The sequence below is a fragment of the Hylobates moloch genome, unplaced genomic scaffold, assembly GCF_009828535.3.
Source record: "Hylobates moloch isolate HMO894 unplaced genomic scaffold, HMol_V3 SCAFFOLD_23, whole genome shotgun sequence".
NCBI lineage: Eukaryota > Metazoa > Chordata > Mammalia > Primates > Hylobatidae > Hylobates > Hylobates moloch.
The window spans coordinates 41,392,471-41,419,901 of record NW_026652298.1 but is presented as its reverse complement, the minus strand read 5'-3'; the positions used below and the strand labels follow the sequence as shown (position 1 = coordinate 41,419,901).

Sequence of the window (27,431 nt, the reverse complement as noted above, 5' to 3'; positions counted from 1 at the left end):
TGAGACCTGGCCTGCCACACTCTCACATCTGTGGGGCGGGTACAGGAGCCCCAAGGGCCGAAGAGGCACACGTCGGGCCTCTGGGTGCACCTCGGCCTGGGGGCCAGGACGCGGGGCAGAGTGCAGCCAGGGTTCTGACTCCTGGGGTGGAAGGGAGACCCCCAGGGCATCCCGTCTCTACCCAAGTCCAGGGGGATGAGCCCCTTTTTCTCTTCTTAGACCCAAGACCCAAGCCAAGGGTGACCCTTCACACTGGCCCAGGCCTCTGCAGGCACCTTGGCTGAGGCTCCCCAAGTATGAGTGGTAAACCCTTGCCTCCAGCCTCTGCACAGAGAAGCCCAGCACAGAGCCCCCAACACAGAGCTCCCCTGCACACAGCCCCCCAGCACAGGCGCTCCCAGCACAGAGCCCCCCAGCACAGAGCCCCCAACACAGAGCTCCCCAGCACAGACGCCCCTAAGCACAGACGCCCCCAGCAGAGTCCCCCAGCACAGAGCCCCCAACACAGAGCTCCCCAGCAGATGACTCCCCAACACAGTCGTCCAGTATAGAAGCCCCCAGCAAAGCCCTCCTGCACAGACACCCCCAGCACAGAGTCCCTCAGTACAGAGCCCCCAGCGCAGATACCCCCGTAGCACATTGCCCCCAGCACAAAGCCCCCCAGCACAGGGCCCGCAGCACAGGTTCTCCTCCAGCGCCTGTCAAAGGTGGGCCCCGGGGCTCCGAGGACCCTGCTCGCACATCGCCGCTGACCCCTCAGGGCCCTTGGGTCCTCGCCGCCAGCAGTCTGAGTCCGGTACCCCGGGACCCGCCTAGCCTCCAGGCAGCAACTGCCTTCCCGGGCAGCAGGGCGCCTCGTCCGCCTTGGCCCCGGGCCGCCGGGGGCGGGGGCGGGGTTGCTGCCGGCTCCGCCCCCGCCTGCCAGTTTCCCAAAGGGCCCAAGCACCGCCTCCGCCGCGTGTCCGGGGGGGTTAGCCCGAGCCCTGCGGGCCCTTTAAGGGCCGGGGGCGTGTAGCGGGCCCGCCCCCTCCCGCAGCGCCCGCCGTCCGTTAAGCGCGAGCCCGGGCGCAGGGGCCGGATCTGGCCGGGGGCCGGCGGCGGTGTGGGAGCGGCGCGTCATGTACACCATCACCAAGGGGCCCAGCAAGCTGGTCGCGCAGCGCCGCACAGGTGCGCACGGGCCGGGGAACGGGAACGGGGACGGGGCGGGGCGCGGCGGCGGCTGACCGCCCTCCGGTACCCGCAGGTCCCACGCAGCAGCAGGTGGAGGGCCGGCTCGGCGAGCTCCTGAAATGCCGGCAGCCCGCGCCGCCGACCTCGCAGCCCCCGCGGGCGCAGCCCTTCGCGCAGCCGCCGGGACCCTGGCCCTTGTCGAGGTGAGACGCGCGCGGCCCCGGCCCAGCCCGGCCCGGCTTCCCCTCCCCCGCCGGCCGCCCTGGAGCGGAGGGTGACCTTGGGGAGATGTTAGTGAGGTCCGGCCACGTGCTGCAGGCGGGGCGGGCGCTCCGGGCACGGGGGGTGCGCGGGTCCTGCCCACTACGCGCCCGCGGGCCTGCGCCTCGCACTTCCGCCTCACCTGGCCGGGCCCGGGCCCCCAGCGGGGAGAAAGCCGGCCAGTTCCTGGGTCGCAGGGGCCTCCAGCGGCCGAGGTCGGCGCTTCGGGCGACCTTGGGCTGCTGCTGGAACCCTGACGTGCAGTAGGCCCAGGCCAGGGTTCGCGGAGAGCGTCGGGCGCTGGTCCTCAAGGTCTCCCGGCTCTGCCCTTGCAGAGCTCAGTGGGGGAGACGTGCGTGCGTTTCCTTGCGGCAGGGCCGCTGCCCTCCTCCGGCCTTCACCCCAGACACCCTGGGGGCAGTGGGGCCTTCTCCTCTCCGGTTGCTTCTGCTTTTCCTAACCCAGTGCCCTCCCGAGACCACAGGAGCCTCAGTCCGGCCACTGTGGCCTCCCCGTGACCATGACCCAGAGGTTGGACAGCCCTGCAGGGCTGGACGTTTGACTTTGGCTCATTTCCTCCACCGTTCCCTTCATTTATCCTGTGCATCTCCCAGGCCTGTGGATTTTGCTGTGTCCCCAAGCCGGCCCGAAGGCTCCTGGAGGTGGTAGGGTCATGGCCTGAGGCGGTGCTGGGGAGGAGAGCTCGGGCCAGGAGTTCAGGGCAGCTACAGGTGGGGGGGTGCCGAGCCACCCTCAGCCTGCCCCCTGCCTACCTCTCAGACACGTGTGGAGGCCTGTGGGGACAGGTGTTTGAGGCTCCAGCGGGGCGGGGGCTCTCTGGGGCTCCATCCTAGTGAGGTAAGTGCCCTCGACCAGAGGCGCCTTCTGGCGGGAGGTGAGTGGGCCCCGAGGTGCTTCCAGCATCCCAGCTCTGCTGGGACGCTCCGCGGACATCACCCCTGGTCCTCGTGGCCGCTCTACCTCCCAAGGAAGGAAACTGAGGCACCCCTGTAGCCACCACCTGGTCCCCAGGCAGGGAGCGTGAGAATGGAGTGGCCCAGGGTGACGCTGTCTCTCTTAACCTGGGGAAACCACCTTTCTTCTCTCTCCAAGACCCCACTGCTAGGGAGGGCAGGGGCAAGGCTGTGGCACGGTTCGGGGGAGTTAGGGAAGAAGACGGAAATGCTTCCCAGAGTTCCCTATGGGACCCCAAGGGTCCCAGTGGGCAACACCAGGCCCACTGGCTGTGGTCTCTTTTTTTTTTTTGGAGACAGAGTCTCACTCTGTCGCCCAGGCTGGAGTGCAGTGGCGCAATATCAGCTCACTGCAACCTCTGCCTCCCGGGTTCAAGCGATTCTCCTGCCTCAGCCTCCTCAGTAGCTGGGACTACAGGCGCGTGCCACCATGCCTGTCTAATTTTGTATTTTTGTATTTCACCATGTTGCCCAGGATGGTCTCGATCCCCTGACCTCATGATCCACCCGCCTCAGCCCCCCAAAGTGCTGGGATTACAGGTATGAGCCACCGTGCCCGGCCTGTTCTCTTAAAGTCCTCATGTGAGGTCCTCTGTCAGCCAATGGGACCTGTGGCAGTTGAGTGGGCTTCACCCCATGTGCAGCGGGGCTGGAGGAGCCCTGGGCAGGGCAGGATGTGTGCTGCCCTCTCCTCCCTGGGGTCACCCACGTTCCCACCCCCAGGCCCCAGCGCTGGGAGCTTCTGGCAGCAGTGGAATCTCTGCATGAAGCCCCCATCCTGCTCCTGCACCTTCTTGGGGCAACCACCTTCTCTCTGTTTCTTTTTTTTTTGAAATGGAGTTTTGCTCTGTTGCCCAGGCTGGAGTGCGATGGCAGGATCTCCGTGCACTGCAACCTTCGCCTCCTGGGTTCAAGCGATTCTCCTGCCTCAGCCTCCCGAGTAGCTGGGATTACAGGCATGTGCCACCACGCCTGGCTAATCTTGTATTTTTAGTAGAGTCAGGGTTTCTCCATGTTGGTCAGGCTGGTCTCAAACTCCCTACCTCCGGTGATGTGCCCACCTCGGCCTCCCAAAGTGCTGGGATTACAGGCGTGAGCCACCACGCTTGGCCAACCACCTTCCCTCTGAACCACCCCACCCCACGCTGCCACCCACCTCTCTTTCTTTTACTTCCTTTAATTTTTTTCTTTTTGAGACAAGGTCCTGCTCTGTCACCTAGGCCGGGGTGCAGTGGTGCAATCATGGCTCACTGCAGTCTCAACCTCCCAAGTTCAAGCGATCCTCCCACTTCTCGACTTCCTGAGTAGGTGGGACAACAGGCGAGCACCACACCTGGCTCATTTTTAAATTTTATGTAGATGAGTCTCACTATGTGGCCCAGGCTAGTATTAAATTCCTGGGTTCGAGCAATCCTCCCGCCTTGGCCTGTGGAAGCGTTGGGGTTATAGGCGTGGGCCACTGCGCCTGGCCCTGCCCTGCCTTTTCTTCTCCTTGGTGCTTTTCGCTGCTCCTCATCTCTCACTGACTGGGTGCGGGAGGGGGTATCAGGGTCCCTGTGCATCTCCTGGTGCACCCGGAGGATCAAGGCTTGTCACCCACGACGTGTGCCGTCTCTGGTTCCTGCCAGGCACGGGTCTGGGCACTGCCCACGACGGTGACAGACCAGATACACCTTGGTTTTTTTTTTGTTTTTTTTTCTGAGACGGAGTCTTGCTCTGTAGCCCAGGCTGGAGTGCAGTGGTACGATCTCGGCTCACTGCAAGCTCCGCCTCCCGGGTTCAGGCCATTCTCCTGCCTCAGCCTCTCCGAGTAGCTGGGACCACAGGCGCCCCCCACCACGCCCGACTAATTTTTTTTTTTTTTTTTTTTTTGAGACGGAGTCTCGCTCTGTCACCCAGGCTGGAGTGCGGTGGCGCGATCTCGGCTCACTGCAAGCTCCGCCTCCTGGGTTCACGCCATTCTCCTGCCTCAGCCTCTCCGAGTAGCTGGGACTACAGGCATCCGCCACCACGCCCGGCTAATTTTTTGGTATTTTTAGTAGAGACGGGGTTTCACCGTGGTCTCGATCTCCTGACCTCGTGATCCGCCCGCCTCGGCCTCCCAGAGTGCTGGGATTACAAGCGTGAGCCACCGCGCCCGGCCCGGCTAATTTTTTTGTATTTTTAGTAGAGACGGGGTTTCACCCTGTTAGCCGGGATGGTCTGGATCTCCTGACCTTGTGATCCACCCGCCTCGGCCTCCCAAAGTGCTGGGATTACAGGCATGAGCCACTGTGCCTGGACACCTTTGTTTGTTTTTGAGATGGAGTCTCGCTCTGTTGCCAGGCTGGAGTGCAGTGGCGTGATCTCGGCTCACTGCAATCTCCGCTTCCTGGGTTCAAGTGAGTCTCCCTCCCCAGCCTCCCGAGTAGCTGGTATTACAGGTGCCTGTCACCATGCCCGGCTAATTTTTAGTATTTTTAGTAGAGACGAGTTTCACCACATATGCCAGGCTGGTCTTGAACTCCTGACCTCAGGCAATCCACCCGCCTCGGCCTCTCAAAGTGCTGGGATTATAGGCATGAGCCACCACGCCCAGCCCAGATACACCTTTGACAAGTTCTTCCTCCTGGTGGGAGACGGATGGGGGAGGCAGTAAGATAAACTGAGGCAATATAATAAGATGAAATGAGACCATGTGGTCACCCGACCCCAGGGCATATGGAGGGCGTGGTGACCGCAACAGGAAGGGACAATGGAATGAACCGCACAGGGCGAGAAGGGGCAGCCCAAAAGAGACCGAGGGTCTGAGGCCCAGTGAGGGCAGGCTGGGGGGCTGGCTTGGGGGCTGTACTGGGTCAGGGTCATGGACTCTGTTGTTGGATTTGCCTTGATATCCTGGTGCTGTCCCCACTCAGCATGTAATATGCTCAGGTGGATTCTCTCCCAAGCCCTGCTTCATGGGCTGAAAAAGGGGTGGGCTGTGGAGGGGAGATGAGAGGATGTCCTCCACAGCCTTCACCTCCCTGGGCTGAAGTTTGCCCGGAGCAGTGTCCCTGGAAGTGGGAGAGGTTGGCGGTGATCCACAGGTGCACGCCGGGCGGGTGCCCTTTCCCCCAGAGAGCAGCGGCCTTATGTAACCAGAACCCCTGGGGCGGTGCCTGCCTTCTGGGGCCCATCTCTGCCTGAGAGCCGTCACCTCTGCCATGCGATTCACAGCCCCTGGCAATGTTCTTCTCTTCTTAGACATTGATAATCCAACCTCCAAGCTTGCTTGGAGTTTTTGGCTTTCCAAGGTGGGAGTGGGTTGCAGGCAAAGGAGCCTTCCAAGCGGACAAACTTTATTTCCTCTGGTTCGTGCAGAAACTCAGGCAGCAGGCAGGCCTGGGAGGTGCCCCGCCCCTGTCCCGTGTCCACCTGCACGTTTTAAGATCCTCTGTGGCCACCAGACCCTGCCAGCCCTGGGGCCGGCGGGACCCTGCGCCCCTCAAGACGCTCCTCTTTATTTTAGTGCCCCTCTCAGCTGAGGAGGAACCGAGAGCGGCGCGGGGGCACCTGAGCCCAGGAAGGCAACAGGCCGGCCGGGACCGCGAGTGCCTGGCGGAGCAGGCGCAGCCCAGGACTCCCGGCTCCCACCTCTGGCTGTAGGTGCGGCCCCATTCCCTCCACGGCCCTGTCCCGGGCTTTGTGTGCTCAGGGCTCGGCCAGCTGGGGCCGCCCATCCCTGCCCTGGGCCCGGCTGGCCGGGACGGGCCCAGGGGCCCGCTAGACATTGCGTGCGGCACTGCGGGAGCCATCTCATTTGGCATCGCCCCTTGTCTCGGGCCGGTGGGGAGTGGGCGAGGGTTATAGTCACTCTCCCAACTCAGGGACTGCCCATCCCGGCACCCAGTCCTCATCCCATGGGACGTGGGGGCAGCCAGGGAGAGGGCAAAGGCCCCCCCGTTCCCATCCAGGTCCATCCGTCCACGGAGGGAAACATCGTGGAGATGGAGGTGCTTCTGTGGGGCGAGAATGTGGCCTAGAACTACACCCAGAGTGGGGGGTTAGGGCAGAGAGACATGGTCATGGACGGGGTCGTGGCTCAGGTCAGAATCTAGGCTGCTGACGGGATGCAGGTGGCAGCATGGGCACCTGCAAGACCCTCGGAGGGGTACTGAGTGGGGCCCGACCAGAGGTCTGGGACACTAAGACTGAGGCCCCCACCCTACAGTCACTCACTTCCCTCAGGGCACAGGGCTGCAGGTGTGAGCTGAGCTGCCCATGGCTTGGGGCCTGCAAGAGAGGCTGGGGCCACCGGCTGCTGTGGGTGGCTGCTCTCTCTGGTTCAGGAAGTGCCTAGGCTGGCTGGGTCTGGGGACAGTGGGCTGGCCCGGGGCTGCTCCTGAGTTCTGCCAGGCAGCACCACGCCTGGGATGGGCACCAACCATGTCCGTCTCCTCCCTTCCTGCAGTCCAGGGCCAAGGCTTGTGTTCAATCGTGTGAATGGCCGGCGGGCCCCCTCCACGTCCCCATCCCTGGAGGGGACCCAGGAGACCTACACACTGGCCCACGAGGAGAACGTCCGCTTTGTGTCCGAAGGTAGCGAGTGGGGCCAGAGGGTGCGGCCTAGGCTGCTGGGTCGCAATAACATGGACCCGGGATGGCCCCACTTCAAGCTGACCCCTAGCCACTGCAGGGCTGTGCGTTTCCTTGGCACTCTGCCCTTGTGTCCTGTGATCAGCCCTGTGTGGGGCTGGAGTCCAGGGTGACCATCAGGCCCTGGGTGGGCGACGGGGTGCCTGGGACCTGGCTCAGCCCGACTGCCCTCCTCCCACAGCCTGGCAGCAGGTGCAGCAGCAGCTGGATGGTGGCCCAGCCGGTGAGGGCGGGCCAAGGCCTGTGCAGTACGTGGAGAGGACCCCCAACCCCCGGCTGCAGAGTGAGCCCCCCAACCCTGGCCCCCCAGAGAGACCCCGCAGCCCCTCTGATCTGACCCAGACCCTGCCAGGTTCCCACCCCCGGGGATGAGGGAGGGGACTCCCTTCTTCCCAGCGCCTGCCGCACTCGGAGTCCGGGTGAGCGGCTTGTGGTTAGCTCCAGGGGAGAGATGCTGGCCGGCCTGGGAGGCAGCATCACTGCCCAGCCTTCTCTGCCCACAGACTTCGTGCCCATTGACCTAGACGAATGGTGGGCGCAGCAGTTCCTGGCGAGAATCACCAGCTGTTCCTAGTGGCTGCTGGGAGGGGGCGCTGCTACACGGCCAACCTGTCGCTAGGAGAGAAGCATGGCGCCCCGCCCACCCACTGCGCCTGGCTGGGTGCCGGCCACACCTGAAGTGCCAGCATTTGGACTTTTGCACCTGTTTTTCCCTTGGCCCGGCTGTCCCAACCAAGCTGCCATGGCCAGGGGCCGAACCTGTCTGACCTCAGCCCTGCTCACTGTGCCCAGGGACCAGCGACCCGCCCCTGGGGCTGGCGGGGAGGAGCTCCAGGCTAATAAAGTCGAGAAACTGCCTTTTTGGAGTGTCTTTGACTTAGGACGGTGTAGGGGGGTCCTCATGTCCAGTTCCAGTCCACAGCCTGGGACGCCAGGCCCAGCACAAACTCCCCTTGTAGCGCTGTCCCCTCAGGCCGTTAGCTTCTCATCCAGCTGCCCTGCGACAGGTGGGAGGGCCGTTGGCCAGCTCCCCTTGCTTGGAAGTCTGTGGACCCTGCTTTGCTCCTCCTTCCTCTCCCATTGGCGTTAACTGGGACCAGAGCCGAGACTCAAGGCCTAAAGACATTAAATGGCCCTGAAGTGCAGTCCTGACCACCCCCCCCCCCCACCACAAGCACTGGGGCTGTGTCTCAGAACGCCAGGTCCCATTCTGAATCCGCCGGGCCCGGCCGCAGGACACTGGGCGAAGGAGTACGTGGGGAACCTGCTAGGACGAGCGTGGGAACCAGGCCCTCCGCGGGCGTCGGCACTACCTTCCCTGATGGACAGGGATGACCCAGCCCACCTGAGTCAGGGCCCAGGGTACCGAGGTGTGGACCAGGGGCCTCCGGACGGCGAGAGAGCGGCAGGGTGAGGCCCGGCTGTCCGTGGCATGGCCAGGCCTCAGCGCGACCTCGCCTCGCTGCTTGCACGCGGCGGGAGCCCCGGCCGAGGCGCTGACAGGTGGGCGGGGGGGAGGGTCCGCAACCCGCGCGGGCTTCGAAGCCGGTCGGGCTAACACGGGGCTGCCTCGGGAGGCCCGCGGGGCAAAGGACAGCGGGATCAGCGGCCGGAGCAACCCTGGAGGCCGCTGACGTAAGCGGGGTACGCGTAAGGGGGAGGTCACGTGGCCGGGGCGCCGCCATGACGGCGGAAGTGATGGCGGAAGTGGCACCGTTGCCAGGCAGCCGTTGCCAGGCGTCGCGGGGCGTGCTGTGCGCTGGGCGCGCGGAGGCCAAGGCGGGAAGCTCGAGCGGCGGCGCCATGGCCCGAGGTAGCGCGCGGCGGGCGGGGGTCCCGGGGGGTCCCGGGTTCCGGGGTCCAGGGTTGGCGGCCGGAGCGCTCAGGGCCCCCGCCTAGGCCCCGAGGCCAGAGTCCCCGCTCGGGCAGGGTCCCGTCTGCCAGGCGCCCACCCTCGGGCTCCCCGAGCTTGGCTTCCCTCGGGCGTCCGGGCTCTTCCCGCCCGCCTCGCTGGCGTTGGCGTCGCCGGGGAAGGCGCGGACAGCCCCGGCCCCACCGGCTCTTGCCTGGTCCCCGCGGCCCGGCCCAGCCCCGCAGTGGCCCCGGCTCGCGTGGCCGAGTCCCCTGATGCCCGGCGCCCGCTCCCCGCAGCGTGGCAGCACCCGTTCCTCAACGTCTTCAGACACTTCCGGGTGGACGAGTGGAAGCGGTCCGCGAAGCAGGGGGACGTGGCCGTGGTCACGGTAGGCGGCGGGGGGCTCGCCCCGAGCCCACACCCCTGCCCTGCCCCCAGGAGAGCTGCCCTGCCCCCGAGGGTCCCCGCGCCCCCGCTGCACTTCTGGGTGCTGTCGGTGATGCGGGTTCCCGCTTCTCCAGGACAAGACCTTGAAGTGCGCCGTGTATCGCATTCGGGGCTCAGTCTCCGCCGCCAACTACATCCAGCTCCCTAAGAGCAGCACCCAGTCCCTGGGGCTGACTGGGCGATACCTGTATGTGCTCTTTCGGCCCCTGCCCAGCAAGCACTTCGTCATCCACTTGGATGTGTCCACCAAGGTACGGAGCCCGTGGCTGGGGGCTGCGTGGGAGCCCCGGCACCCCTGCGGCTCCTGTCTTCTCACGGCCCTGGTCCGTCCCCACAGGACAACCAAGTCATCCGTGTGTCTTTCTCCAACCTCTTCAAGGAGTTTAAGTCTACGGCCACGTGGCTCCAGTTTCCCTTCGTCCTGGAGGCCAGGACACCTCGGAGAGGTGACACCGAGATGGGGTGTGGATGGTCCAGGACAGGCGGCTGGAGGGAGCTGGTGCAGGCCCAGTGAGGCTCCTCTGCGGCCTGGAGGACAACCTGGCGGGGGCACAAGCTCACAGTTCTGGGAGTCGGGGGCTGTCAGGAGGATGGGCGCTGACCCTGAGTGCCCGTCCTGCAGATGTGGTGGGTTCGGCGCCCCCCGGAGCCCGCTGGACCTGCCTGCAGCTCGACCTGCAGGACGTTCTCCTTGTCTACCTGAACCGGTGCTATGGCCATCTCAAGGGCGTCAGGCTGTGCGCCAGCCTGCTGGTCAGGAACCTGTACACCAGCGACCTGTGCTTTGAGCCTGGTGAGGGCCACACCTGCGCTCCCCATTCCATATCTCACCCATGCTCTCAGTCCTGGAGAGGCCCGAGTGCTTGGGAAAGTATGGTGCTCAAGCTGTGCTGTCTCTGAGGTCTGGCCAGAACCCCATCCCGGAGGCATCCCTGGGGTCAGAACCCGACCCAGAGGCAGCCCTGGGGTGGGGTGGTGGCTGGGCTGGTGGCGTGGCAGTGCCTTGGCGGGTGCCCCGTGCTCAGGTGGCCAAACAGTCTCCCTTGACCTGGAACAACCCTGCTCCTTGTAGCCATCTCTGGGGCCCAGTGGGCAAAGCTGCCCGTGACTCCTATGCCCCGGGAAATGACATTCCCTGTGCCCAAGGGAGAGAGCTGGCATGACCGCTACATCCACATCCGGTGAGTGGTTCTGCTGCTTTCGAGGGAGGCCTCGGTGGTGGGAGGGTGGGTGGCCCTTGGGCCCCCAGACACTGACTCTCCCTCTGGCTGCCCAGGTTTCCAAGAGACAGCTTGAAAGTGCCTTCCAAGCCGATTGAGAAGAGCTGTTCCCCTCCTGAGACAGGTGGGTCTGTGGGGTCAGCGGGGACCCAGGTTAAGGCCTGTAGGGTGCGTGGGGCTCGGAAGGAGAGGGGAGGGCTGGGAAAGGGCCCAGTGGTGTGCTGGCTGCAGCTGGTGCAGGGACCTAGGGAAGCCTGTAGGTTGTCCGAGCTCCCCGAACCACGAGGGTGGGAAGTCTGTGTGAGGGGTACCTGGGGGCCCCCAAGCTTTCTAGCTGGAAGAGGAGAGTTTCAGGGCCTAGAGTGGGAGTGGGGATGCTGGCTGTGGGTCCTGCAGAGCTGGTGAGGCTGGGCCACTTGCTGCTGCCCCTCCCCAGGCGTCACCCTCACCAGGCATCTGCACAGCTGGTCCCTGGGTCACTGGGGTTCTTTGCTCTGTTGTAGTCCTCCTGGGGCCGGGGCCGCAGCCTTTCCCTTGCCCGGTGGCCTCCAGCAAACCTGTGGGGTTCAGTGTGTCTCCAGTGGTCCAGATGCCCAGCCCCACAGCCGTGAGTACCCCCTTCGCCCTATGAGATTGGGTTGGGGCGTGATGGCCCAGGGCGCTGATGGGCACTTGTCCCCCAACAGTCCGGCCGGGCCCCCTTGGCACCCAGGCCCTTCCTGGAGGTCAGCTTGTCCCAAGAGCGCTCAGACGCCTCCAACGCGGATGGCCCCGGTTTCCATAGCCTTGAGCCCTGGGCCCAGGTGGAGGCCTCTGAGGTCCACACGGCTGCTGCTGACACCCACGTGTTGACTCATGAGTCGGCTGAGGTGCCTGTGGCCCTTGAGGACACCGGCTCCTGCGAGGTGAGTGCCCATGCCACAGCAGGCGGGGCCCGGTGAGATGTGGGCTGGGGCAGCTGAGATGCACGAGATGCATTCAGAACGGATGTGCCTCCGACAGTCTCCTCTTGTTCAGCCTCCTGGCAAGGAGCAGAGCTGGCGGGGGGCGGCTTTGGGGAAGAATCTCTGTCCACGAAGAGTAAGGAAGGGCTTCTGCTCACCCCCAATGCCCCAGCCCCAGGTGGTCTGTGGGGGACCCTCGAAGGTCTGGCAATGCAGCCGGAGTCCCAGCTTCCACCCTACCACAGCCAGCAGGAGCCACCCAGGACCAGGGCAGTCTTCTTGAGAGGCAGGACCCAGCTAAGGGTTGGCGGGGCTCGGGGTTGGTCGGGCATTCTGGGGGCCTGGCTGAGCCTCCCAGGACCTCGATGTCAATGGCTGTTTCAGGGCTTCCTCCCAGACCCGGTCCTGAGGCTCAAGGGCATCATCGGCTTCGGGGGCCACAGCACCAGACAGGTGAGGCTCCTGTGGCTGTGTCCAGAGCAGCTCTCGTTGGCCTGCTCGAGTGCTGAGTACCGAACGGGGAGAGAGGAGAGACCTAAGTCCCGTGGTGGCTGTGTGGGCTCTTGAGCCCCCTTGGCACAGCGGTCCCATCCCCCTGCAGACTGCTGCTTCCCGCGTGCTCAGGCGCCTGCCCCGCCCACAGCTGCTGTCACCTCCTGGTGCCCGGGGGCTCTCAGGGTCACGGGCATCTCTTACTCGCTGGCTAAGTGCTCCCCGGAAGACCCAGAGCTCTCACATCTTTAGAGCTCGGATGATCCAGACCCGCAGCGTGGGGCCCGGCTGTGGGCGCAACACGTAGGTCCCTGATGGGTGACGTGGGCCTTCCAGGAGAGGAGCCCCATGGCAGAGGAGGTGGCCTTCCCCTCGGCCTCAGTGGCCTTGGGCCCTTGTCAGACCCTGCTGGGTGCCTGCTCTGAGTGGGGGCCCTTTGGCCTTTTGTTACCCCCACCCCGGAGTTTCTTGCACTGGAGGTGGGGCTTAGAGGACAGGCGTCTGTGCGTGTGTGTACGTGTGTCTGCTTGAGTGTTCCAGCTGTTCTTTTGACATATGCAGCCTGTGACTTGTGTAGGTAGTGTGTGCAGGGTGTGTGTTCTCTCTTGCCCCTGGGTGGCTGTGTGCCCAGGTGTGTGTGCCACACCTGCCCCCCCTCTCCCTGGGCTAGAGTGGGAGATGAGGCTGACCTCCCGGCAGCCAGGAGGAGCCTGGCGTAGCACCGGTCCTCAGCCCCCCGCTCCCTTGTGCCAGGCCCTGTGGACCCCGGACGGGGCGGCTGTCGTGTACCCCTGCCATGCGGTCATCGTCGTCCTGCTCGTAGACACGGGGGAGCAGCGCTTCTTCCTCGGCCACACAGACAAGGTGGGTGCTGCCCGGGCCCGGGGCGGCTCACGCCTGCAGCCCCCGCACCCTCCCTCACCCTTCTGCCTCCTAGGTCTCCGCCCTGGCGCTGGATGGCAGCAGCTCACTATTGGCTTCGGCCCAGGCACGGGCCCCCAGTGTGATGCGGCTCTGGGACTTCCAGACTGGGCGGTGCCTGTGCCTGTTCCAGAGCCCAATGCACGTTGTCTGCTCCCTCAGGTGGGCACGGGTCTGCCCCTTGCAGGGGGTGGGGGTCAGCCCAGGCGACACTGACCACCTCCTCCCTGTTCACAGCTTCTCTGACAGCGGGGCCCTTCTCTGCGGGGTTGGCAAGGACCACCACGGGAGGACGGTAACAGGGCCCTGGCCGGGGGTTGGGGTGGGGCCGTCCTGATGCACGCAGACAGCTGGAAGGGTCTTGGTTTTCTGAAACTCCACCTTCATGGGACCCTGCTCTGTGTCCTCCCTGTGGTGGGGCTCTGTGCACTCCGGTGTTCGTGCCGCCCCCATGCCCTGCACAAAAACCACCGCCAGCAGCTCACACTTCACGTCTTGGCTTTTCGGCCATCGCAGTCAGTTTAAGTCAGCGTTTACACACCTCGCCGCGTTCTCTCTGCTGGTGATGCGGTTGTGAGATTTTCACGTGGCAGAGCCCCTGCAGCTGACCCACGCTTGGGCATCAATGGCACCTCCACACAGCCAAAGCGCCCGGTGTCTCGGTGGGGGCACCTTTTTTAAACATTTCTTTTCTTTGAGGAGGGTACTTGTTCTGTCACCTAGGCTGGAATGCAGTGGTGCAATCATAACTCACTGCAGCCTGACCCCCTCCCTGACCTCCCCACCAGCTGGACTCAAGTCATCCTCCTGCCTCAGCTTCCCAGATCGCTGGGCCACAGGCGTGTGCCACCGCACCTGGCTAACTTTCTTTTTTTTTTTTTTTTTTGAGACGGAGTCTCACTCTGTCACCCAGGCTGGAGTGCAGTGGCGCGATCTTGGCTCACTGCAAGCTCCGCCTCCCGGGTTCACACCATTCTCCTGCCTCAGCCTCCCCAGTAGCTGGGACTACAGGCGCCCGCCAACACGCCTGGCTAATTTTTTTTTTTTGTATTTTTATTAGAGACAGAGTTTCACCGTGTTAGCCAGGATGGTGTCACGTTTTGTTTTTTTAACTTTTTGTAGAGAGATGGTGTCATGTTTTATTTTTTTAACTTTTTGTAGAGATAGGGTTTCATTATATTGCCCAGGCTGGTCTCAAACTCCAGGGCTCAAGCAGTCCTCCCACATCGGCCTCCCAAAGTGCTGGGATCACAGGCGTGAGCCACTGTGCCCGGCCACAGGCTGCTTTTTATCCACCTTCCGGCTTGTGGGTGGGTTTGTACTTCTCTGCGAATGGGCTGCAGCGCTCAGCATCGCGGGTCTCTGTAGAAGTCCCAAAGCTTCAGGATGAGAAGATGGAGGGGCTGGTTTCCTTCCACCCTCCGCGGCCGCACTCTCAGAGGCTGGTCTGCATGTGAGAGAAAAGCCACCTCCGGGTGGGGCTCAGCTGGGCCTTGCAGAATCAAGGCGGCACTGACTGGCCCTGCCATGCGGGTTCAGCCTGGGCTTGTTGCAGATGGTGGTGGCCTGGGGCACCGGCCAGGTGGGCCTCGGTGGCGAGGTGGTCGTTCTGGCAAAGGCGCACACTGACTTTGACATCCAGGCCTTCCGGGTCACCTTTCTTGATGAAACCAGGTGATGATGCAGCCGCCCATCCACGATGTTGGGAGAGGGTCTGGGCCCGGAGTGGGGGCTGAGGCCCGAGCACCTCCCCCTGGCTTGGTTGTGCGTCGCTGCGTCTCCTGGCGGGTCAGGGCACTGCGGGCTGCAGCGGTGCTCAGTCCTCATTCCTTGCAGGATGGCGTCGTGTGGGCAGGGCAGCGTGCGACTCTGGCGGCTGCGTGGCGGGGCGCTGCGTTCCTGCCCCGTGGACTTAGGGGAGCACCACGCGCTGCAGTTCACCGACCTCGCCTTCAAGCAGGCCCAGGACGGCTGCCCAGAGCCCTCGGCTGCCATGCTGTGAGCCCCTGCCCTTCCCCACGGCCTGCCCCAGCGTGGGGGCCCTGGAGCCTGGTACCCTGAGGGCCTCACCTTCCCTGCTGCCTCCTCGGGCAGCTTCGTGTGCAGCCGCAGTGGCCACATCTTGGAGATTGACTGTCAGCGCATGGTCGTGCGGCATGCCCGCCGCCTGCTCCCCACACAGACTCCGGGCGGCCCCCACCCGCAGAAGCAGACCTTCAGCTTAGGTAAGAGGGCGCCAGCCACATGGCAAGGGTGGCAGGGACACCGAGGCACTGACGCCTCCCCGCCCCCAGGCCCCGGCATTGCCATCAGCAGCCTCAGCGTCTCCCCGGCTGTGTGTGCTGTGGGCTCTGAGGACGGCTTCCTGCGGCTCTGGCCCCTGGACTTCTCCTCGGTGCTCCTGGAGGCAGGTGATGCTGTGGACACGCTCTCCCAACTCCGGGGGAGCCTCGCCTGGATGCTGGGGCGGGGAAGGCCAAGTCGCCGGGGCTCTGCTGTCAGCCGCCCTGGCTCCTGGCTGCAGAGGGAGCCACGGGGCCAAGCGGCGTATCCTGAGCCCTGGGGCGGCTGATGCCAGGGCGGCGCATGGCAGCCTCACGGAAGGGCCCGGTGGGACGTGGGTAGTGTGCGAAGCCCCTCAGCCTGGGTCCCGCCTAGCCTAGGAGTAGTGGCCTCGAGGGAGCTGCATCTTGCAGCCATGTGGAGCCTGGGACTTTGAGCAGCAGGGAGTGCATTTGCTGGGGTCTCGGGGACCCGAAGCCTGAGCATGCGGCTTACCCCGGGGTGGCCCTGGGAGGCCCCTGACCCCACCCCACCCACAGAGCACGAGGGCCCCGTCAGCTCAGTCCGTGTCAGCCCCGATGGCCTCCGTGTGCTGTCTGCCACCTCCTCGGGCCACCTGGGCTTCCTGGACACGCTGTCCCGGGTGTACCACATGCTGGCTCGCTCCCACACCGCCCCGGTGCTGGCCCTCGCCATGGAGCAGAGGCGGGGACAGCTGGCCACTGTGTCCCAAGACCGCACCGTCCGCATCTGGGACCTGGCCACCCTGCAGCAGGTGGGGTTTGGCAGGGGCAGCACAGCAGGGAGGGCCAGGAGGTCCTGAAGCTGGGGTTTGTCAGTGGGGGTGAGGGGGGCCTATAGGGACCTGGTCTTTCCAGCCTGTGTCGGCCTCGTGAGTTTGGGCCACCTGGAGAGCCCCTGGGCCCTTGCGATCCCTGCCCTCCCCTCAGCACGGCCCCTGTCCCACAGCTATACGACTTCACATCATCAGAGGATGCCCCGTGCACTGTCACCTTCCACCCTACAAGGCCAACCTTTTTCTGTGGCTTTAGCAGTGGGGCCGTGCGCTCCTTCAGCCTGGAGGCTGCTGAGGTCCTGGTGGAACACACGTAAGTGCCCAGCTGGCCACCAGCCGCACGGAGGCCCCATGGTGGAAGCTGGGGTGGCCAGGCGGGGGTCATGTGCAGGATGGCCAGTGCTGGCTGGAGCCCCACCCTTTGCTGCCCCACGGGAACTTCCGTGGCCAGGCTGGTTGGCTGGAGGTCGAGGGAGCCCATGGTTCTTGGGACTTCGCGCCCTATCTGGGCTTCGGGGCTAGGGCCAGCGGGACCCCTGTGTGTGCTGCAGGTGCCACCGAGGAGCCGTCACCGGCCTGATCGCCACCCCTGACGGCCGCCTGCTCTTCAGCTCCTGCTCCCAGGGCTCCCTGGCCCAGTACAGCTGTGCAGACCCCCAGTGGCATGTCCTCCGAGTGGCAGGTTGGGTCCCCCGCAGCCACTCCGGGGGACTCCTCAGGGCGGGGGAGGCCTGGGTCTGGTGCAGGCCAATACCTGGACACACATGCCGGTTTCCTGGTCCACTGGCTGGGTCTTGTGGGGGGGCGTGGCCACCTCAGTAACCTTGTCAAGGCCCTGAGGAGATTGTGGTGTAGCATTCGCCGGTGCCCAAGGCCAGAGGTCGTCTCGGGTGTGTGCCCAGGAGGAGGCAGGCAGCCCAAGCTCCAGGTCAGCAGCTGGAGTCAGACCCAGGCATGGGCACCTGCCCTGTCCTGCAGCCACCATAACTTGGGCCCCCTGAGTGGTCACTTGTGACTACTGCTGGCCCACGGGGACTCCCAGCTCCCCTGGCAGTGCCTGGCGCCCACTGGCACCTTGGCGTTCCTCTGCTGGTGTGATGCGTCTGTGCTCCTGGGCTGGTGTTTCCCGAAAGTGGGGGCGGGGGCGGCGGCCTCCTCGGGCCCTGGCCACGTGCACCCCGGCACTCCATCCCTGCCCAGCTGACCCCTGCCCCGTGTGGCCACAGCGGACATGGTATGCCCGGATGCCCCCGCGAGCCCCTGCGCTCTGGCAGTCAGCAGGGATGGCCGCCTGCTGGCCTTCGTGGGACACTCCAGGTGCACAGTGACAGTCATGGGCTCGGCCTCCCTTGATGAGGTGAGTCTGCAGCCCTCCTGGGTCCAGGGAGACTGGGCCATGACAGGCTGGCTGCAGGGGCAGGAGAGAGGTCACGGCCACTCGGGAGCAGGACCCAGGCCCTGTCCCGCCTCCTGTCGCAGAGTACACATCAGCCATGTGGGGCTCAGGTGCGGCCAGGTTCCTATACAGGGCAGGTGCTGCCTGGGTGCCGGGTGAATGTCCCTGGGACCTCCCTCCCGAGCCTGACCCTGGGTGGCACCGGCTCTGCCCAGGGGCCCTGACTGTCGGCCACTTACCACTACCCCCAGCTGCTGCGCGTTGACATCGGCACTCTGGACCTGGCCAGCGGCCGCCTGGACTCCGCCATGGCTGTGTGCTTTGGCCCTGCAGCTCTGGGCCACCTGCTGGTGTCCACCTCGTCCAACAGAGTCGTGGTGCTGGATGCTGCGTCAGGCCGCGTCATCCGGGAGGTGAGCCTCAGGGCTGCGGCCTGCCGACCTGGCCCTCCCCGTGCTGTCCAGGCCCGGCCTCTGTGCCTGCAGCCCCTCCAGCTGGGTGGGGGGCCATCGCCACACCCACAACGAAGGGAGGCCCCAGGCTGCTGGCCACTCTCCTGAGACACGGCATTTCCCACGAGCACTGTGTTCCAGCTGCCCGGTGTCCACCCTGAGCCCTGCCCCTCCTTGACGCTCAGTGAAGACGCCCGCTTCCTGCTGATCGCCGCCGGTCGGACTGTCAAGGTGTGGGACTACGCAACACAGGCCAGCCCAGGCCCCCAGGTGTGTGCATGGGGAAGCAGGTGGCTTTGGCGGTCAGGAGCTTCCTCAGGTGGCCTGGGAGACCCCTGCAGGCGTGGGTGGGGGCAGGGACAGCAGAAGGTGAGGGGTGAGAGTGACCCCCCAAGGACCCTCTGTGCCTCTGGGAGCTCACACTTTGTGGGGCTCACCGCCCCCGGGGACTGGGCACACAGCAGCATCCATGCCCGCCTCGGGGTCCTGCATGTGACACCGCTACTCCTAGGTGTACATCGGCCACTCGGAACCCGTGCAGGCTGTGGCCTTCTCTCCTGACCAGCAGCAGGTCGTCAGCGCAGGGGATGCCGTCTTTCTCTGGGATATCCTGGCCACTACTGAGAGGCAAGTGCCTACTCTCAGCTCTGTCTGCCTAGGCCCCCCGGGCCCTCCTGAAACCCTCTCTCCTCCCTCTCCAGCGATCAAAGCTTCCCCGGGGCCCCCCCAGCCTGCGAGGCAGGTGAGTGGCTGTGCTCAGCTGGGGGGCAGGCGCTGCGCTGACTCTGGGGCCAGTCCTGTGTCTGCCCAGTGGCCCTTCCTCTTCCTCCCCAAACATCACAGGGCTCCTTCTTCCCCAGGCCCGGGCACAGGACCTCTGGAGGATGCAGCGTCCAGGGCCAGCGAGCTCCCCCGGCAGCAGGTCCCCAAGCCGTCTCGGGCATCTCCACCACGGCTAGGCGTCTGTGCCAGGCCTCTGGAAGGTGGCGATGGTGAGCAGCAGGGGTCCTGGAGGAGTGGGGGGATTCGGGGGTCTGAAAGGGCACAGGCCCAATGGCAGCAGGTACGCACGCACGTCCAGCTCTGGGGTGCAGGTGCCATCACTGCTCATCAGGTGGAACACAGTGGGGTCAGGGGGTGTGGGCAGCTTTTCCTCTCCTCCTTGGCCCCAGGCACCTTTTCCACGTCGGATGAGGAAGGACCCTGTGAGGAGAGCTGTGACCCCGAGGGGCTTGGGCAGGCCTCAGGCCCACCTGTGCCCACGGAGGAGGAGGCCGGCAGGGCTGGAGACGGGGCCTGGGCTGCGGCAGTGGGCTCCTGGGGGCTTGCCCTGCCCCCCCGTCCCCCCGGCCAACCCCGTGAGCAGTGGAGGGCAGGGCAGGGACGCTGGTGCCGGTGCAGGGGCTTGAGGGCAGTTGGTGAGTCCCCCATGTGACGAGGCAAGGTCGCCTGCAGTGGGACACAGCTTGCCTGTGTCTGTGGCTCCGGCCTCTGCCTCGCTGTGCAGTTCTCACTGTGTGGTAGACCAGGGGCTTGTGGGGAGACTCTGCGTGTAGTGTGGGGTCTCTGAAGAGCTGCAGGGCAGTGTGATGCCACAAGCTCTGCCTCCTCCCTGCCAGGCGCCAGGGACACCAGGAATTCGGGGGCCCCACGCACCACCTACCTGGCTTCCTACAAGTCCTTCACGCCTGCCAGGGTCAGCTGCAGCCCCCACTCTGCCAAGGTGGGGAGTGGTTTCTGGGAGCCCTCTTTCTCCCCAGCAAGCACAGAGGCCCCCCGCAGGGCTCCCCAGCACCTCCTCAGGGTTGTTTTTGGTCTCCAAAGGTGATGGCTCTGGCCCTGGGCGCCTGTCTCCTGGAGGCACCTTCATCCCACACCCCCACCCCTGCCCTCTGCTGGCTTCCAGACGGGACCCTGTGGTGGCCTCCTGCTGACCTGCCTTCCCCTCTCACCCAGCAGCTGCCCTTGATGAGAGCCCCACGGGCCTGTGCGCCTCTTGGCCCTGGCACACAGAGTGCCCACAGCTCCCACACCTCCCACCCCAGCTTCCCCGTCTGCCCCTGGGTGTCCTCTGCAGCTGGCCTGGGTGTGCCCCAAAACAGCCTCCCATGTGCAGGCTTTGGGGCCCAGGTGGTCATGCTGGGCCCCAGCAGCATCCGGGTCTCCTTCCTGGCAGGGCACTTCCCTGCCTCCCGCCAGCGGTGGATGGCTGCGTCTGAAGGCTGTCGTTGGCTACGGCGGGAATGGGCGGGCCAACATGGTCTGGAGGCCGGACACAGGTGGGGGCCGAGAGCCTACCCCCACCCCCAGCCAAGATTCGGCCGCGCATGGTCCAGCTCTCTCCACCCCAAGCCCAGGCCCTTGCGGCAAACGAGCGCCAGGCATCAGTGTGGGGCTCTGTTCTCCCGGTAGCGCCTCCTGGCGCTCCAGCCGAGGTCCTGTGAAGCACTTTGGCTGCTGGACGATGGGGAGGGCGCACCTGGGACGATGCTAACCCCCTCGGCCCCGCCCCACGGCTTGGCCCCAGGCCCCGCCCTCCCTGCGCGGCCTCAGGCCCCGCCCTCTCTGCGCACAGGCTTCTTTGCCTACACGTGCGGTCGCCTGGTGGTGGTAGAGGACCTGCACTCTGGCGCTCAGCAGCACTGGCCCGGCCACCCTGCGGAGATCTCCACGCTGGCCCTCAGCCACAGTGCCCAGGTGCCCGCCTGCTTCGCCCTCCCCCTCACCCAGGGCCACCGTGCCCGGCAGAACCCAGCTCCCGGACCAGTGCGGGCTCTCACCACCAAAGACGGAGCAGATGGCCACCCCAGCCTCCACTCCAGCCAGAGCCGGCAGAGCTGAGGTGGGGCCCGCCGGCCATGGCCTCCCCACTCACGCCTGCCCTCTTGTCTGCCAGGTCCTGGCCTCTGCCTCGGGCCACAGCAGCACGACCGCCCATTGTCAGATCCGCGTCTGGGACGTGTCTGGTGGCCTCTGCCAGCATCTCATTTCCCACCGTAGCACCACCGTGCTGGCCCTGGCTTTCTCACCAGATGACAGGCTTCTTGTCACATTGGGTCAGTGGGAGGGAGGGCGGAGGCCAGGGGCTTCCCTAGACCCCGGGGGGGCTGCACCTGTGCACCTGACGTGGCTGCTGCGTGTCCTCCCCAGGGGACCACGACGGCCGCACCCTCGCCCTGTGGGGCACGGCCACCTATGACCTCGTGTCCTACACCTGCCTCCCGGAGCCAGTGCATGGCGTGGCCTTCAACCCCTGGGATGCCGGCGAGCTCACCTGTGTGGGCCAGGGCACTGTCACCTTCCGGCTCCTGCAGCGGCGCGGGGCAGACATCAGCCTTCAGGTGCCACCTGCTCGGCGTTTGGGCCCAGGGATCGTTTTGTGGGGTGGAATCTGCCTGGGCCCCGGGACACTGCTGACCCATGGCCACTCTCGTACTCTGCCAGGTGCATCGAGAGCCGGTCCCAGAGGCAGTGGGGGCTGGAGAGCTGACCTCGCTCTGCTACGGGGCACCCCCCCTGCTCTACTGTGGCACCAGCTCTGGCCAGGTCTGTGTCTGGGACACGCGTGCCGGCCGCTGCTTCCTGTCCTGGGAGGCGGACGATGGTGGCATTGGTGAGTGCCCCACAGAAGGCCTGTGGCCCTCAGGACCCCTACCTGGGATCCTCAGAGCTGGGGCAGAGGCCTCATCTCCAGCCCTGGCATCCAGGCAGCCTTGTGACCCAGGGCCTCTGGGAAGGCAGCCATGGCCCCTTATGGCTCCTCCTGCCCCTAGGGCTGTTGCTGTTCTCAGGCTCTCGGTTGGTCAGCGGCAGCAGCACAGGGCGGCTGCGCCTGTGGGCTGTGGGGGCTGTGTCGGAGCTGCGGTGCAAGGGTTCAGGCGCCAGGTGAGCCGTTCACCCCTACGTATTTGGGCTGCAGGTGGGTGTTGGTGTCCCTGACTGGGGCTTACAGCCAGTGCCCCCCACCCAAAGGCTGCCCTGCAGACCGGCCGCCTGCCAGCCCCTCCGAGGGACAGGCTTGGGTGTGGCCTGGGCCTCACTGGCTGCTGTCAAGTACAGGCCCAGAAGCCCCAGCTCCGTGGGCTTTCTCTTCTTCCACCGGGAGGGCACAGCCAGGTCCCGAGACGCAATGCTGAGGGCCCTGCCTCGGCTGGGGACCCAGCTGGCTCTTGTCGGCCTTGAGACCCACTGTTCTCTCCTCTCCTGCACCCTCAGGTCCAGTTCTGTGTTCATGGAACACGAGCTGCTGCTGGACGGGGCTGTGGTGAGCGCCAGCTTCGATGACAGCATGGACACGGGCATCGTGGGCACCACGGCGGGCACGCTCTGGTTTGTCAGCTGGGCCGAGTTCACCAGCACGCGTCTCATCAGTGGCCACAGAAGCAAGGTGAGGGACTTTCAGCCTGGACGGAGGCAGGGCAACCGAACCTGGTGCCCTCCCTGCCTGCCAGCTCCATCTCCACCAGCCCGGATTATTCCAAGTCCTGCTGTCACTGGCTCGCAGCGGCCGCCTTGGGGTTCCCAGCAGGGAGGTCTTGGGTGTGCACGTCCCTCAAAGCCGTCCCGGTTGTGTCTGCACCAGGGAGCCGCCTGGCCGGCCTTGCAGGTCTTCTCAAACCATCCTTTCCCTGCTATTGCTTTGTGTTTGTTTTGTTGTTGTTGTTTTTTGTAATTGTCAAAGAAACCACATCAGTCCGGGCGCGGTGGCTCATGCCTGTAATCCCAGCACTCTGGGAGGCCGAGGCAGGTGGGTCACCTGAGGTCAGGAGTTCGAGACCAGTCTGGTCAACATGGCGAAACCCCATTTCTACTAAAAATACAAAAATTAGCCGGGCCTCCTGATGTATACTTGTATGTAATCCCAGCTAGTCTGGAGGCTGAGGCAAGAGAATCGCTTGAACCCAGGAAGAGGTTGCAGTGAACCTAGATTGCACCACTACACTCCAGCCTGGGCGACAGAGTGAGACTCCATCTCAAAGGAAAAAAAAAAAGATGAAAAACCCCACATCGTCTGTCCCCGCACCTCCCATAGACTGGCTTTGCTGGCTCAGTCTCATGGGATTGTTCCCTGAGGCTCAAGAGGTCAGCAGGCCCAGGCAGCTACTGGGTCAAGTTCTGCTCTCTCTGGGTCAGGTCCGGTCAGGTTCTGGTCGGTGTTGGGTCCAGTCCTGTAAGGCCCAGCTCTGGCCTGCAGCCTCCTGGTGCCGGATCTGCGTCCCCAAGAAGCACACAGCACACATGTCTCTGGGACCTCCTGGTCTGGAAGCTCCGTGGCCTCATGCGGTTGGGGCAGCCACTGTGTCGACCCCTCACCCGCCAGCTGCAGCCTTAGGAGAGGTGGCCTCCCGGGCGGAATTGGGGCAGCAGGACAGGTGCCGGTCCTTCCCCTGCTGGACCAGGTTTCTGGCGTGGCGTTGGTCCAGCAGCTGTGGCCATGGGCTTCCTCCTGTGGGTCTAAGAGCTCTGCGTGTAGTCAGCTGGGCCCCACGGGATTGATTGGTCTTTGATGCCGAGTCCCATCTTCCAGTCGCCCCTCGCTTCTTTCCTTAGAAACCTGTCTTTAGTATTTGGAGATGATGATAGCCAGCAAAGAAAGTTGAGTTTGAGACAGGTGAGGGTTATAGACCTTTCTGGAGGCAGGTTTGTTGAGGTGTAGTTGTCATAGCATGAGCTCTGTGCACTTCAGTGTGTGGGTTTCGGCACATTCAGCAGCTGTGGAGCCAGAGGAAACCCCGTGTGTGCCTGTTCCTTGGTCCCCCCCGTTTCCCGCCTCCCCAGCCCCTGGCAGCCACTGAGGGGCTTTCTGTGTCTGTGTTTTCCCGTTCGGGATGTTCTGTAGGAACTGGCTCGCCCAGCTTCTCTCCCCGAGCGTGGTTTCCAGGGTCATCCCGGCCGCTGTGTGTGCCAAGCCAGTCATCCCTCTTGATGGCCAAATACTGTTCCATTGTATGGATAGATCACGTGTGTGTCCATCCACCAGGGCCGGGAAATTCGGGTCCTGAGTCCGTGACCTGAGCCCGTGGTCTCTGGTCGCCTTCCTGTGATGTGGAAGTGCAAGGAATTCTGGGCCCCGCCTGTGCGGTTCTGTCTGTGTGGTTCTGCCCAGGCCTGCACTTCGCCGTTTCCTTGTAGGACCCAGGGCCCCTCCCGGGGAGACGGACTGAGACGTCCTGGTCTGAGTCCCTGCAGTCCCTCATTGCTCAGCTGAACTGAATTTTTTTTTGAGACGGAGTTTTTTGTCGCCCAGGCTGGATTGCAGTGGCGTGATCTCGGCTCACTGCAAGCTCTGCCTCCCGGGTTCATGCCATTCTCCTGCCTCAGCCTCCCGAGTAGCTGGGACTACAGGTGCCCGCCGCCACGCCCGGCTAATTTTTTGTATTTTTAGTAGAGACAGGGTTTCACCGTGGTCTCGATCTCCTGACCTCGTGATCCGCCCGCCTCGGCCTCCCAAAGTGCTGGGATTACAAGCGTGAGCCACCGCGCCCGGCCTAATTTTTTGTATTTTTAGTAGAGTCGGGGTTTCACCGTGTTAGCCAGGATGGTCTCGATCTCCTGACCCCGTGATCCACCTGCCTTGGCCCCTCAAAGTGCTGGGATTACAGGCGTGAGCCACCGCGCCTGGCCGAACTGATTTTTTTTAATGAAGTGCATCGTGTTCCCACTTGCACTTAAAGTTCACATTTGGTGCCAGGCTGTATCGCTACCTCTCACTGGTGAGTGGCACCTGCGTCTCCTTTCTGTCAGTCCAGCAGTCTCAGCTGTCAGTGGCACCTGCATAATGACACGTCTGCATTTCCCCCCAATCGGCATGCAGCAGTTTTGGGAGGAGGAATGTGACTGCATGGCGTGCTCGCTGTGCTCGCTGCAACCAGCAGCGTCTGTGCTTTCAACCTCAGTCTGCAGCCTGCTAGGGACACACGGCCACACTCCTGTGTTTGAGGTGCTGTCAGAACAGCTTTCTCCTCGGTATCCCGCCGGGTTTGGCTGGCTAGTGGGCTTGCTATGGTTTGGACTCACCCAGACCTAGTGCAGGGACACGCGGGAGGCTGGCACTCTTCCTTTTCACAATGTGGAGTTGGCCGGGGCCAGAGGCATATGCTCTGGTTTGGACAGCCTGGCCTTGGGGGCTGGAAAAGGAAATGCCTGCGTCCCTTTCCCCTGCCTAGGGGCCAACGCCCCCAGCCTAGCTACGGCTTCCCCCAGGTGAACGAGGTGGTCTTCAGCCCCGGGGAGTCCCACGGCGCCACCTGCAGTGAGGATGGGAGTGTGCGGGTGTGGGCCTTGGCCAGCATGGAGCTTGTGATCCAGTTCCAGGTGCTGAATCAGGTGTGTGGGGAGCGCCCAGGCCAGGGGCAGGGTGGGGGCCTGCTCGGCGGGGGGGGGGCCTGGCGTGGGCGGGGCCGCCTCCTCCCTCTGGCCTGGGTGTGTGTCCCCAGGGCCCCTGTGAGTGCTGAAGTTTCCCCGCTGTGGGTCCCCAGAGCTGCCTCTGCCTCGCATGGAGCCCCCCGTGCTGTGGCCGCCGTGAGCAGCAGCGGCTAGCGGCAGGCTATGGTGACGGCTCCCTGCGCATCTTCAGCGTCTCCCGCACGGCCATGGAACTCAAGATGCACCCCCACCCGGTGGCGCTGACCACTGTTGTCTTCTCCAGTGATGGTGAGGAGTTGGGTGTGGGGGGGATGGTGCCGTCCTGACCTGGCCCAGGTCCAGTCTCCGGGCTGGGGGCTCACAGGGTGACGGCATGGTCCCAGGTCAGACTGTCCTCTCTGGAGACAAGGATGGGCTCGTGGCTGTGAGCCACCCCCGCACAGGGACGACCTTCCGTGTGCTGAGTGACCACCAGGGCGCCCCAATCTCTACCATCTGTGTCACATGCAGAGAGGTAAAGCAGCCCCAAGAGCTGCGGTGCGGGGGCCGGGGTGCTGGTGGGGGCAGGCACCATCTTGGCAGAAGGCACCTATCGGCCCTCACCCACTCCTTTCCTAGTGTGAAGACTTAGGGGTGGAGGGCACAGACCTATGGCTGGCTGCCAGTGGGGACCAGCGGGTCAGCGTCTGGGCCTCCGACTGGCTGCGGAACCGCTGTGAGCTCGTGGACTGGTTGAGTTTCCCAATGCCTGCCACCATGGAGGTAAACCATGCTCGTGGCACTGTGGGTGGGGCTGGTGCCCGTCCACCCCGCCACAGCATGCCGCGCCTCTGCAGACTCAAGGCCACCTGCCACCCTCCCTCGCTGCCTTCTGCCCTTGGGATGGGGCGCTACTGATGTACGTGGGCCCTGGTGTTTACAAGGAGGTGATCATCTACAACTTCTGCCAGAAGCAGGTACATGCAGCTGCCCGCGTGTCACCGGGAGCCCCAGGGATCCAGGGTGGTGGGTGGGGCCTGGCTGAGCCCTGAGCCCACAGGCCTGGAGCCTCACGCTGGCTGCCTACAGGTGGTGGAGAAGATACCACTTCCCTTTTTTGCCATGTCCCTGAGCCTGTCCCCGGGGACCCACCTCCTGGCTGTTGGCTTTGCTGGTGAGTGCTGGTGGATGCAGTTTGAGCCTGTCTTAGGTGGGGGCCAAGTGGGCTGACTGGTGCCCTGCTCCAAGACAGGTGCCTCACCTGTGCCCGGGCTCCTCATCTCTGGGGTGGGGTGAGGACACCTGCCCTAGAGAGGGTCCTGGGGTCAGGAGATGATGAGGCAGGTGAGGAACCAGGCACAGCGCCCAGCACAGGGCCTGAATGCAGGGGTGGCAGCGACTTTTAAGGAGGGACCTGGCCCAGCTGCAGGCCGACAGCCTGGCAGTGATGGACCCCCTAGTCCCAGTGGCACATGGAGGGAGCCAGGAGCCCTTTTAGCACCAGCTCCCCCGACCAGCATCACGCCCAGTGAGGACAGTCTGGGTGGGTTGGGGGAGCCCTCTGAGTGCTGCCTGGCCCTGGCCCTGGCTCACCTGCGCTGTCTACCCACAGAGGGCATGCTGAGGCTGGTAGACTGTGCCACGGGGATTGCTCAAGACTTTGCCAGCCACGACAATGCAGTGCATCTGTGCAGGTTTACACCGTCCGCCAGGCTGCTCTTCACAGCCGCCCGCAACGAGATCCTGGTGTGGGAGGTTCTCGGCCGCTGAGATGCAGCAGGGACTGTGGTGCTGGGCATCACGGCTGGTCACGCCAGGCACCTGGGCACAGGCTTGGCAGAGAAGCCAGGTTGTCAATGGGCCTCATGCTGGGACAGGCCAGGATTCATGTAAATCTCCTGGAGCAAGCTGTTGTAAATTTGGCGACCTGAAAATACTTTAATACCTGTTGCCCTTTTGCCTAAGAAATCTTTAATGTTTCTATCTTGTAATAAACATGGGCATTTATTGCATTATTGCTGCATTGTTGCACTGACTGTCTCTGGTCACTCCTGGCCTGAGCTCAGCCTCTGCCCGTCCCTTAATCGGCTGTTTGTCAAGGCCCCTGTGGTGCCGTGAAGCAATGGCCGGTCGGCCTGCCAGGGTTGGCCCGGGCGCCAGGAGCCTGGGCTGCCCGCCGTGGCCAGCGCGTCCACACGGTGGCGCGCCGCACAGCCTGTCCGCTCTGTCCCGCCCGGCTCGCTGGTGCGGCTGTGC

General features: G+C 64.4%; 3 protein-coding genes across 11 annotated transcripts; 2 read left to right on the top strand and 1 right to left on the bottom strand.

Moving 5' to 3' along the window:
- Positions 1-942: 942 nt before the first annotated feature.
- On the top strand, positions 943-7,883 carry MCRIP2 (MAPK regulated corepressor interacting protein 2). The gene is made up of 5 exons (XM_032145393.2): positions 943-1,170; positions 1,247-1,376; positions 6,841-6,968; positions 7,207-7,308; positions 7,529-7,883. Exons 1-5 carry the CDS (start codon positions 1,119-1,121, stop codon positions 7,597-7,599), a joined length of 483 nt encoding a protein of 160 aa, XP_032001284.1. The 5' UTR covers positions 943-1,118; the 3' UTR covers positions 7,600-7,883.
- Positions 7,867-8,725, bottom strand: LOC116462679 (uncharacterized). 2 transcript variants are annotated; one of them, XM_032145394.2, is made up of 2 exons: positions 8,371-8,725; positions 7,867-8,023 (listed from the first exon to the last, which is right to left on the bottom strand). In XM_032145394.2, the coding sequence occupies exons 1-2, from the start codon at positions 8,708-8,710 to the stop codon at positions 7,995-7,997; spliced, it is 369 nt and encodes a 122-aa protein (XP_032001285.1). In that variant the 5' UTR covers positions 8,711-8,725; the 3' UTR covers positions 7,867-7,994. The 2 variants fall into 2 exon arrangements, 1 of the variants encoding a protein (XP_032001285.1); XR_009211858.1 differs by having other exon boundaries at positions 7,963-8,141; positions 8,371-8,474.
- WDR90 (WD repeat domain 90) lies at positions 8,694-27,187 on the top strand. 8 transcript variants are annotated; one of them, XM_058434198.1, is made up of 42 exons: positions 8,694-8,838; positions 9,177-9,268; positions 9,402-9,578; positions 9,665-9,773; positions 9,950-10,120; positions 10,400-10,508; positions 10,604-10,671; positions 11,051-11,154; positions 11,234-11,452; positions 11,876-11,944; positions 12,737-12,847; positions 12,921-13,066; positions 13,142-13,199; positions 14,460-14,578; positions 14,741-14,902; positions 14,999-15,129; positions 15,199-15,315; positions 15,727-15,962; positions 16,157-16,296; positions 16,535-16,665; positions 17,210-17,340; positions 17,631-17,792; positions 17,973-18,101; positions 18,343-18,458; positions 18,533-18,573; positions 18,692-18,823; positions 19,004-19,189; positions 19,451-19,554; positions 20,008-20,110; positions 20,407-20,528; positions 20,728-20,887; positions 20,982-21,172; positions 21,276-21,444; positions 21,605-21,716; positions 22,047-22,218; positions 25,035-25,157; positions 25,310-25,484; positions 25,580-25,710; positions 25,815-25,958; positions 26,033-26,152; positions 26,265-26,349; positions 26,870-27,187. In XM_058434198.1, the coding sequence occupies exons 1-42, from the start codon at positions 8,709-8,711 to the stop codon at positions 27,115-27,117; spliced, it is 5,655 nt and encodes a 1,884-aa protein (XP_058290181.1). In that variant the 5' UTR covers positions 8,694-8,708; the 3' UTR covers positions 27,118-27,187. The 8 variants fall into 8 exon arrangements, with proteins under 8 accessions (XP_058290181.1, XP_058290180.1, XP_032001269.2 ...); XM_058434197.1 differs by having other exon boundaries at positions 19,004-19,249; XM_032145378.2 differs by having other exon boundaries at positions 19,004-19,249; positions 26,788-27,083.
- Positions 27,188-27,431: the final 244 nt, after the last annotated feature.

Coding starts and splice junctions, on each gene's coding strand:
- MCRIP2 (XM_032145393.2), top strand. CDS start 1,119: ATGTACACCATCACCAAGGGGCCCAGCAAGCTGGTCGCGCAGCGCCGC. Junction 1,171..1,246: donor GGTCGCGCAGCGCCGCACAG/GTGCGCACGGGC, acceptor CGGTACCCGCAG/GTCCCACGCAGCAGCAGGTG. Junction 6,969..7,206: donor CGTCCGCTTTGTGTCCGAAG/GTAGCGAGTGGG, acceptor CTCCTCCCACAG/CCTGGCAGCAGGTGCAGCAG.
- WDR90 (XM_058434197.1), top strand. CDS start 8,709: ATGACGGCGGAAGTGATGGCGGAAGTGGCACCGTTGCCAGGCAGCCGT. Junction 14,579..14,740: donor ACCTTTCTTGATGAAACCAG/GTGATGATGCAG, acceptor CATTCCTTGCAG/GATGGCGTCGTGTGGGCAGG. Junction 18,102..18,342: donor AGGCCAGCCCAGGCCCCCAG/GTGTGTGCATGG, acceptor CGCTACTCCTAG/GTGTACATCGGCCACTCGGA.
- LOC116462679 (XM_032145394.2), bottom strand. CDS start 8,710: ATGGCGGCGCCCCGGCCACGTGACCTCCCCCTTACGCGTACCCCGCTT. Junction 8,024..8,370: donor TACCCTGGGCCCTGACTCAG/GTGGGCTGGGTC, acceptor CACCTGTCGCAG/GGCAGCTGGATGAGAAGCTA.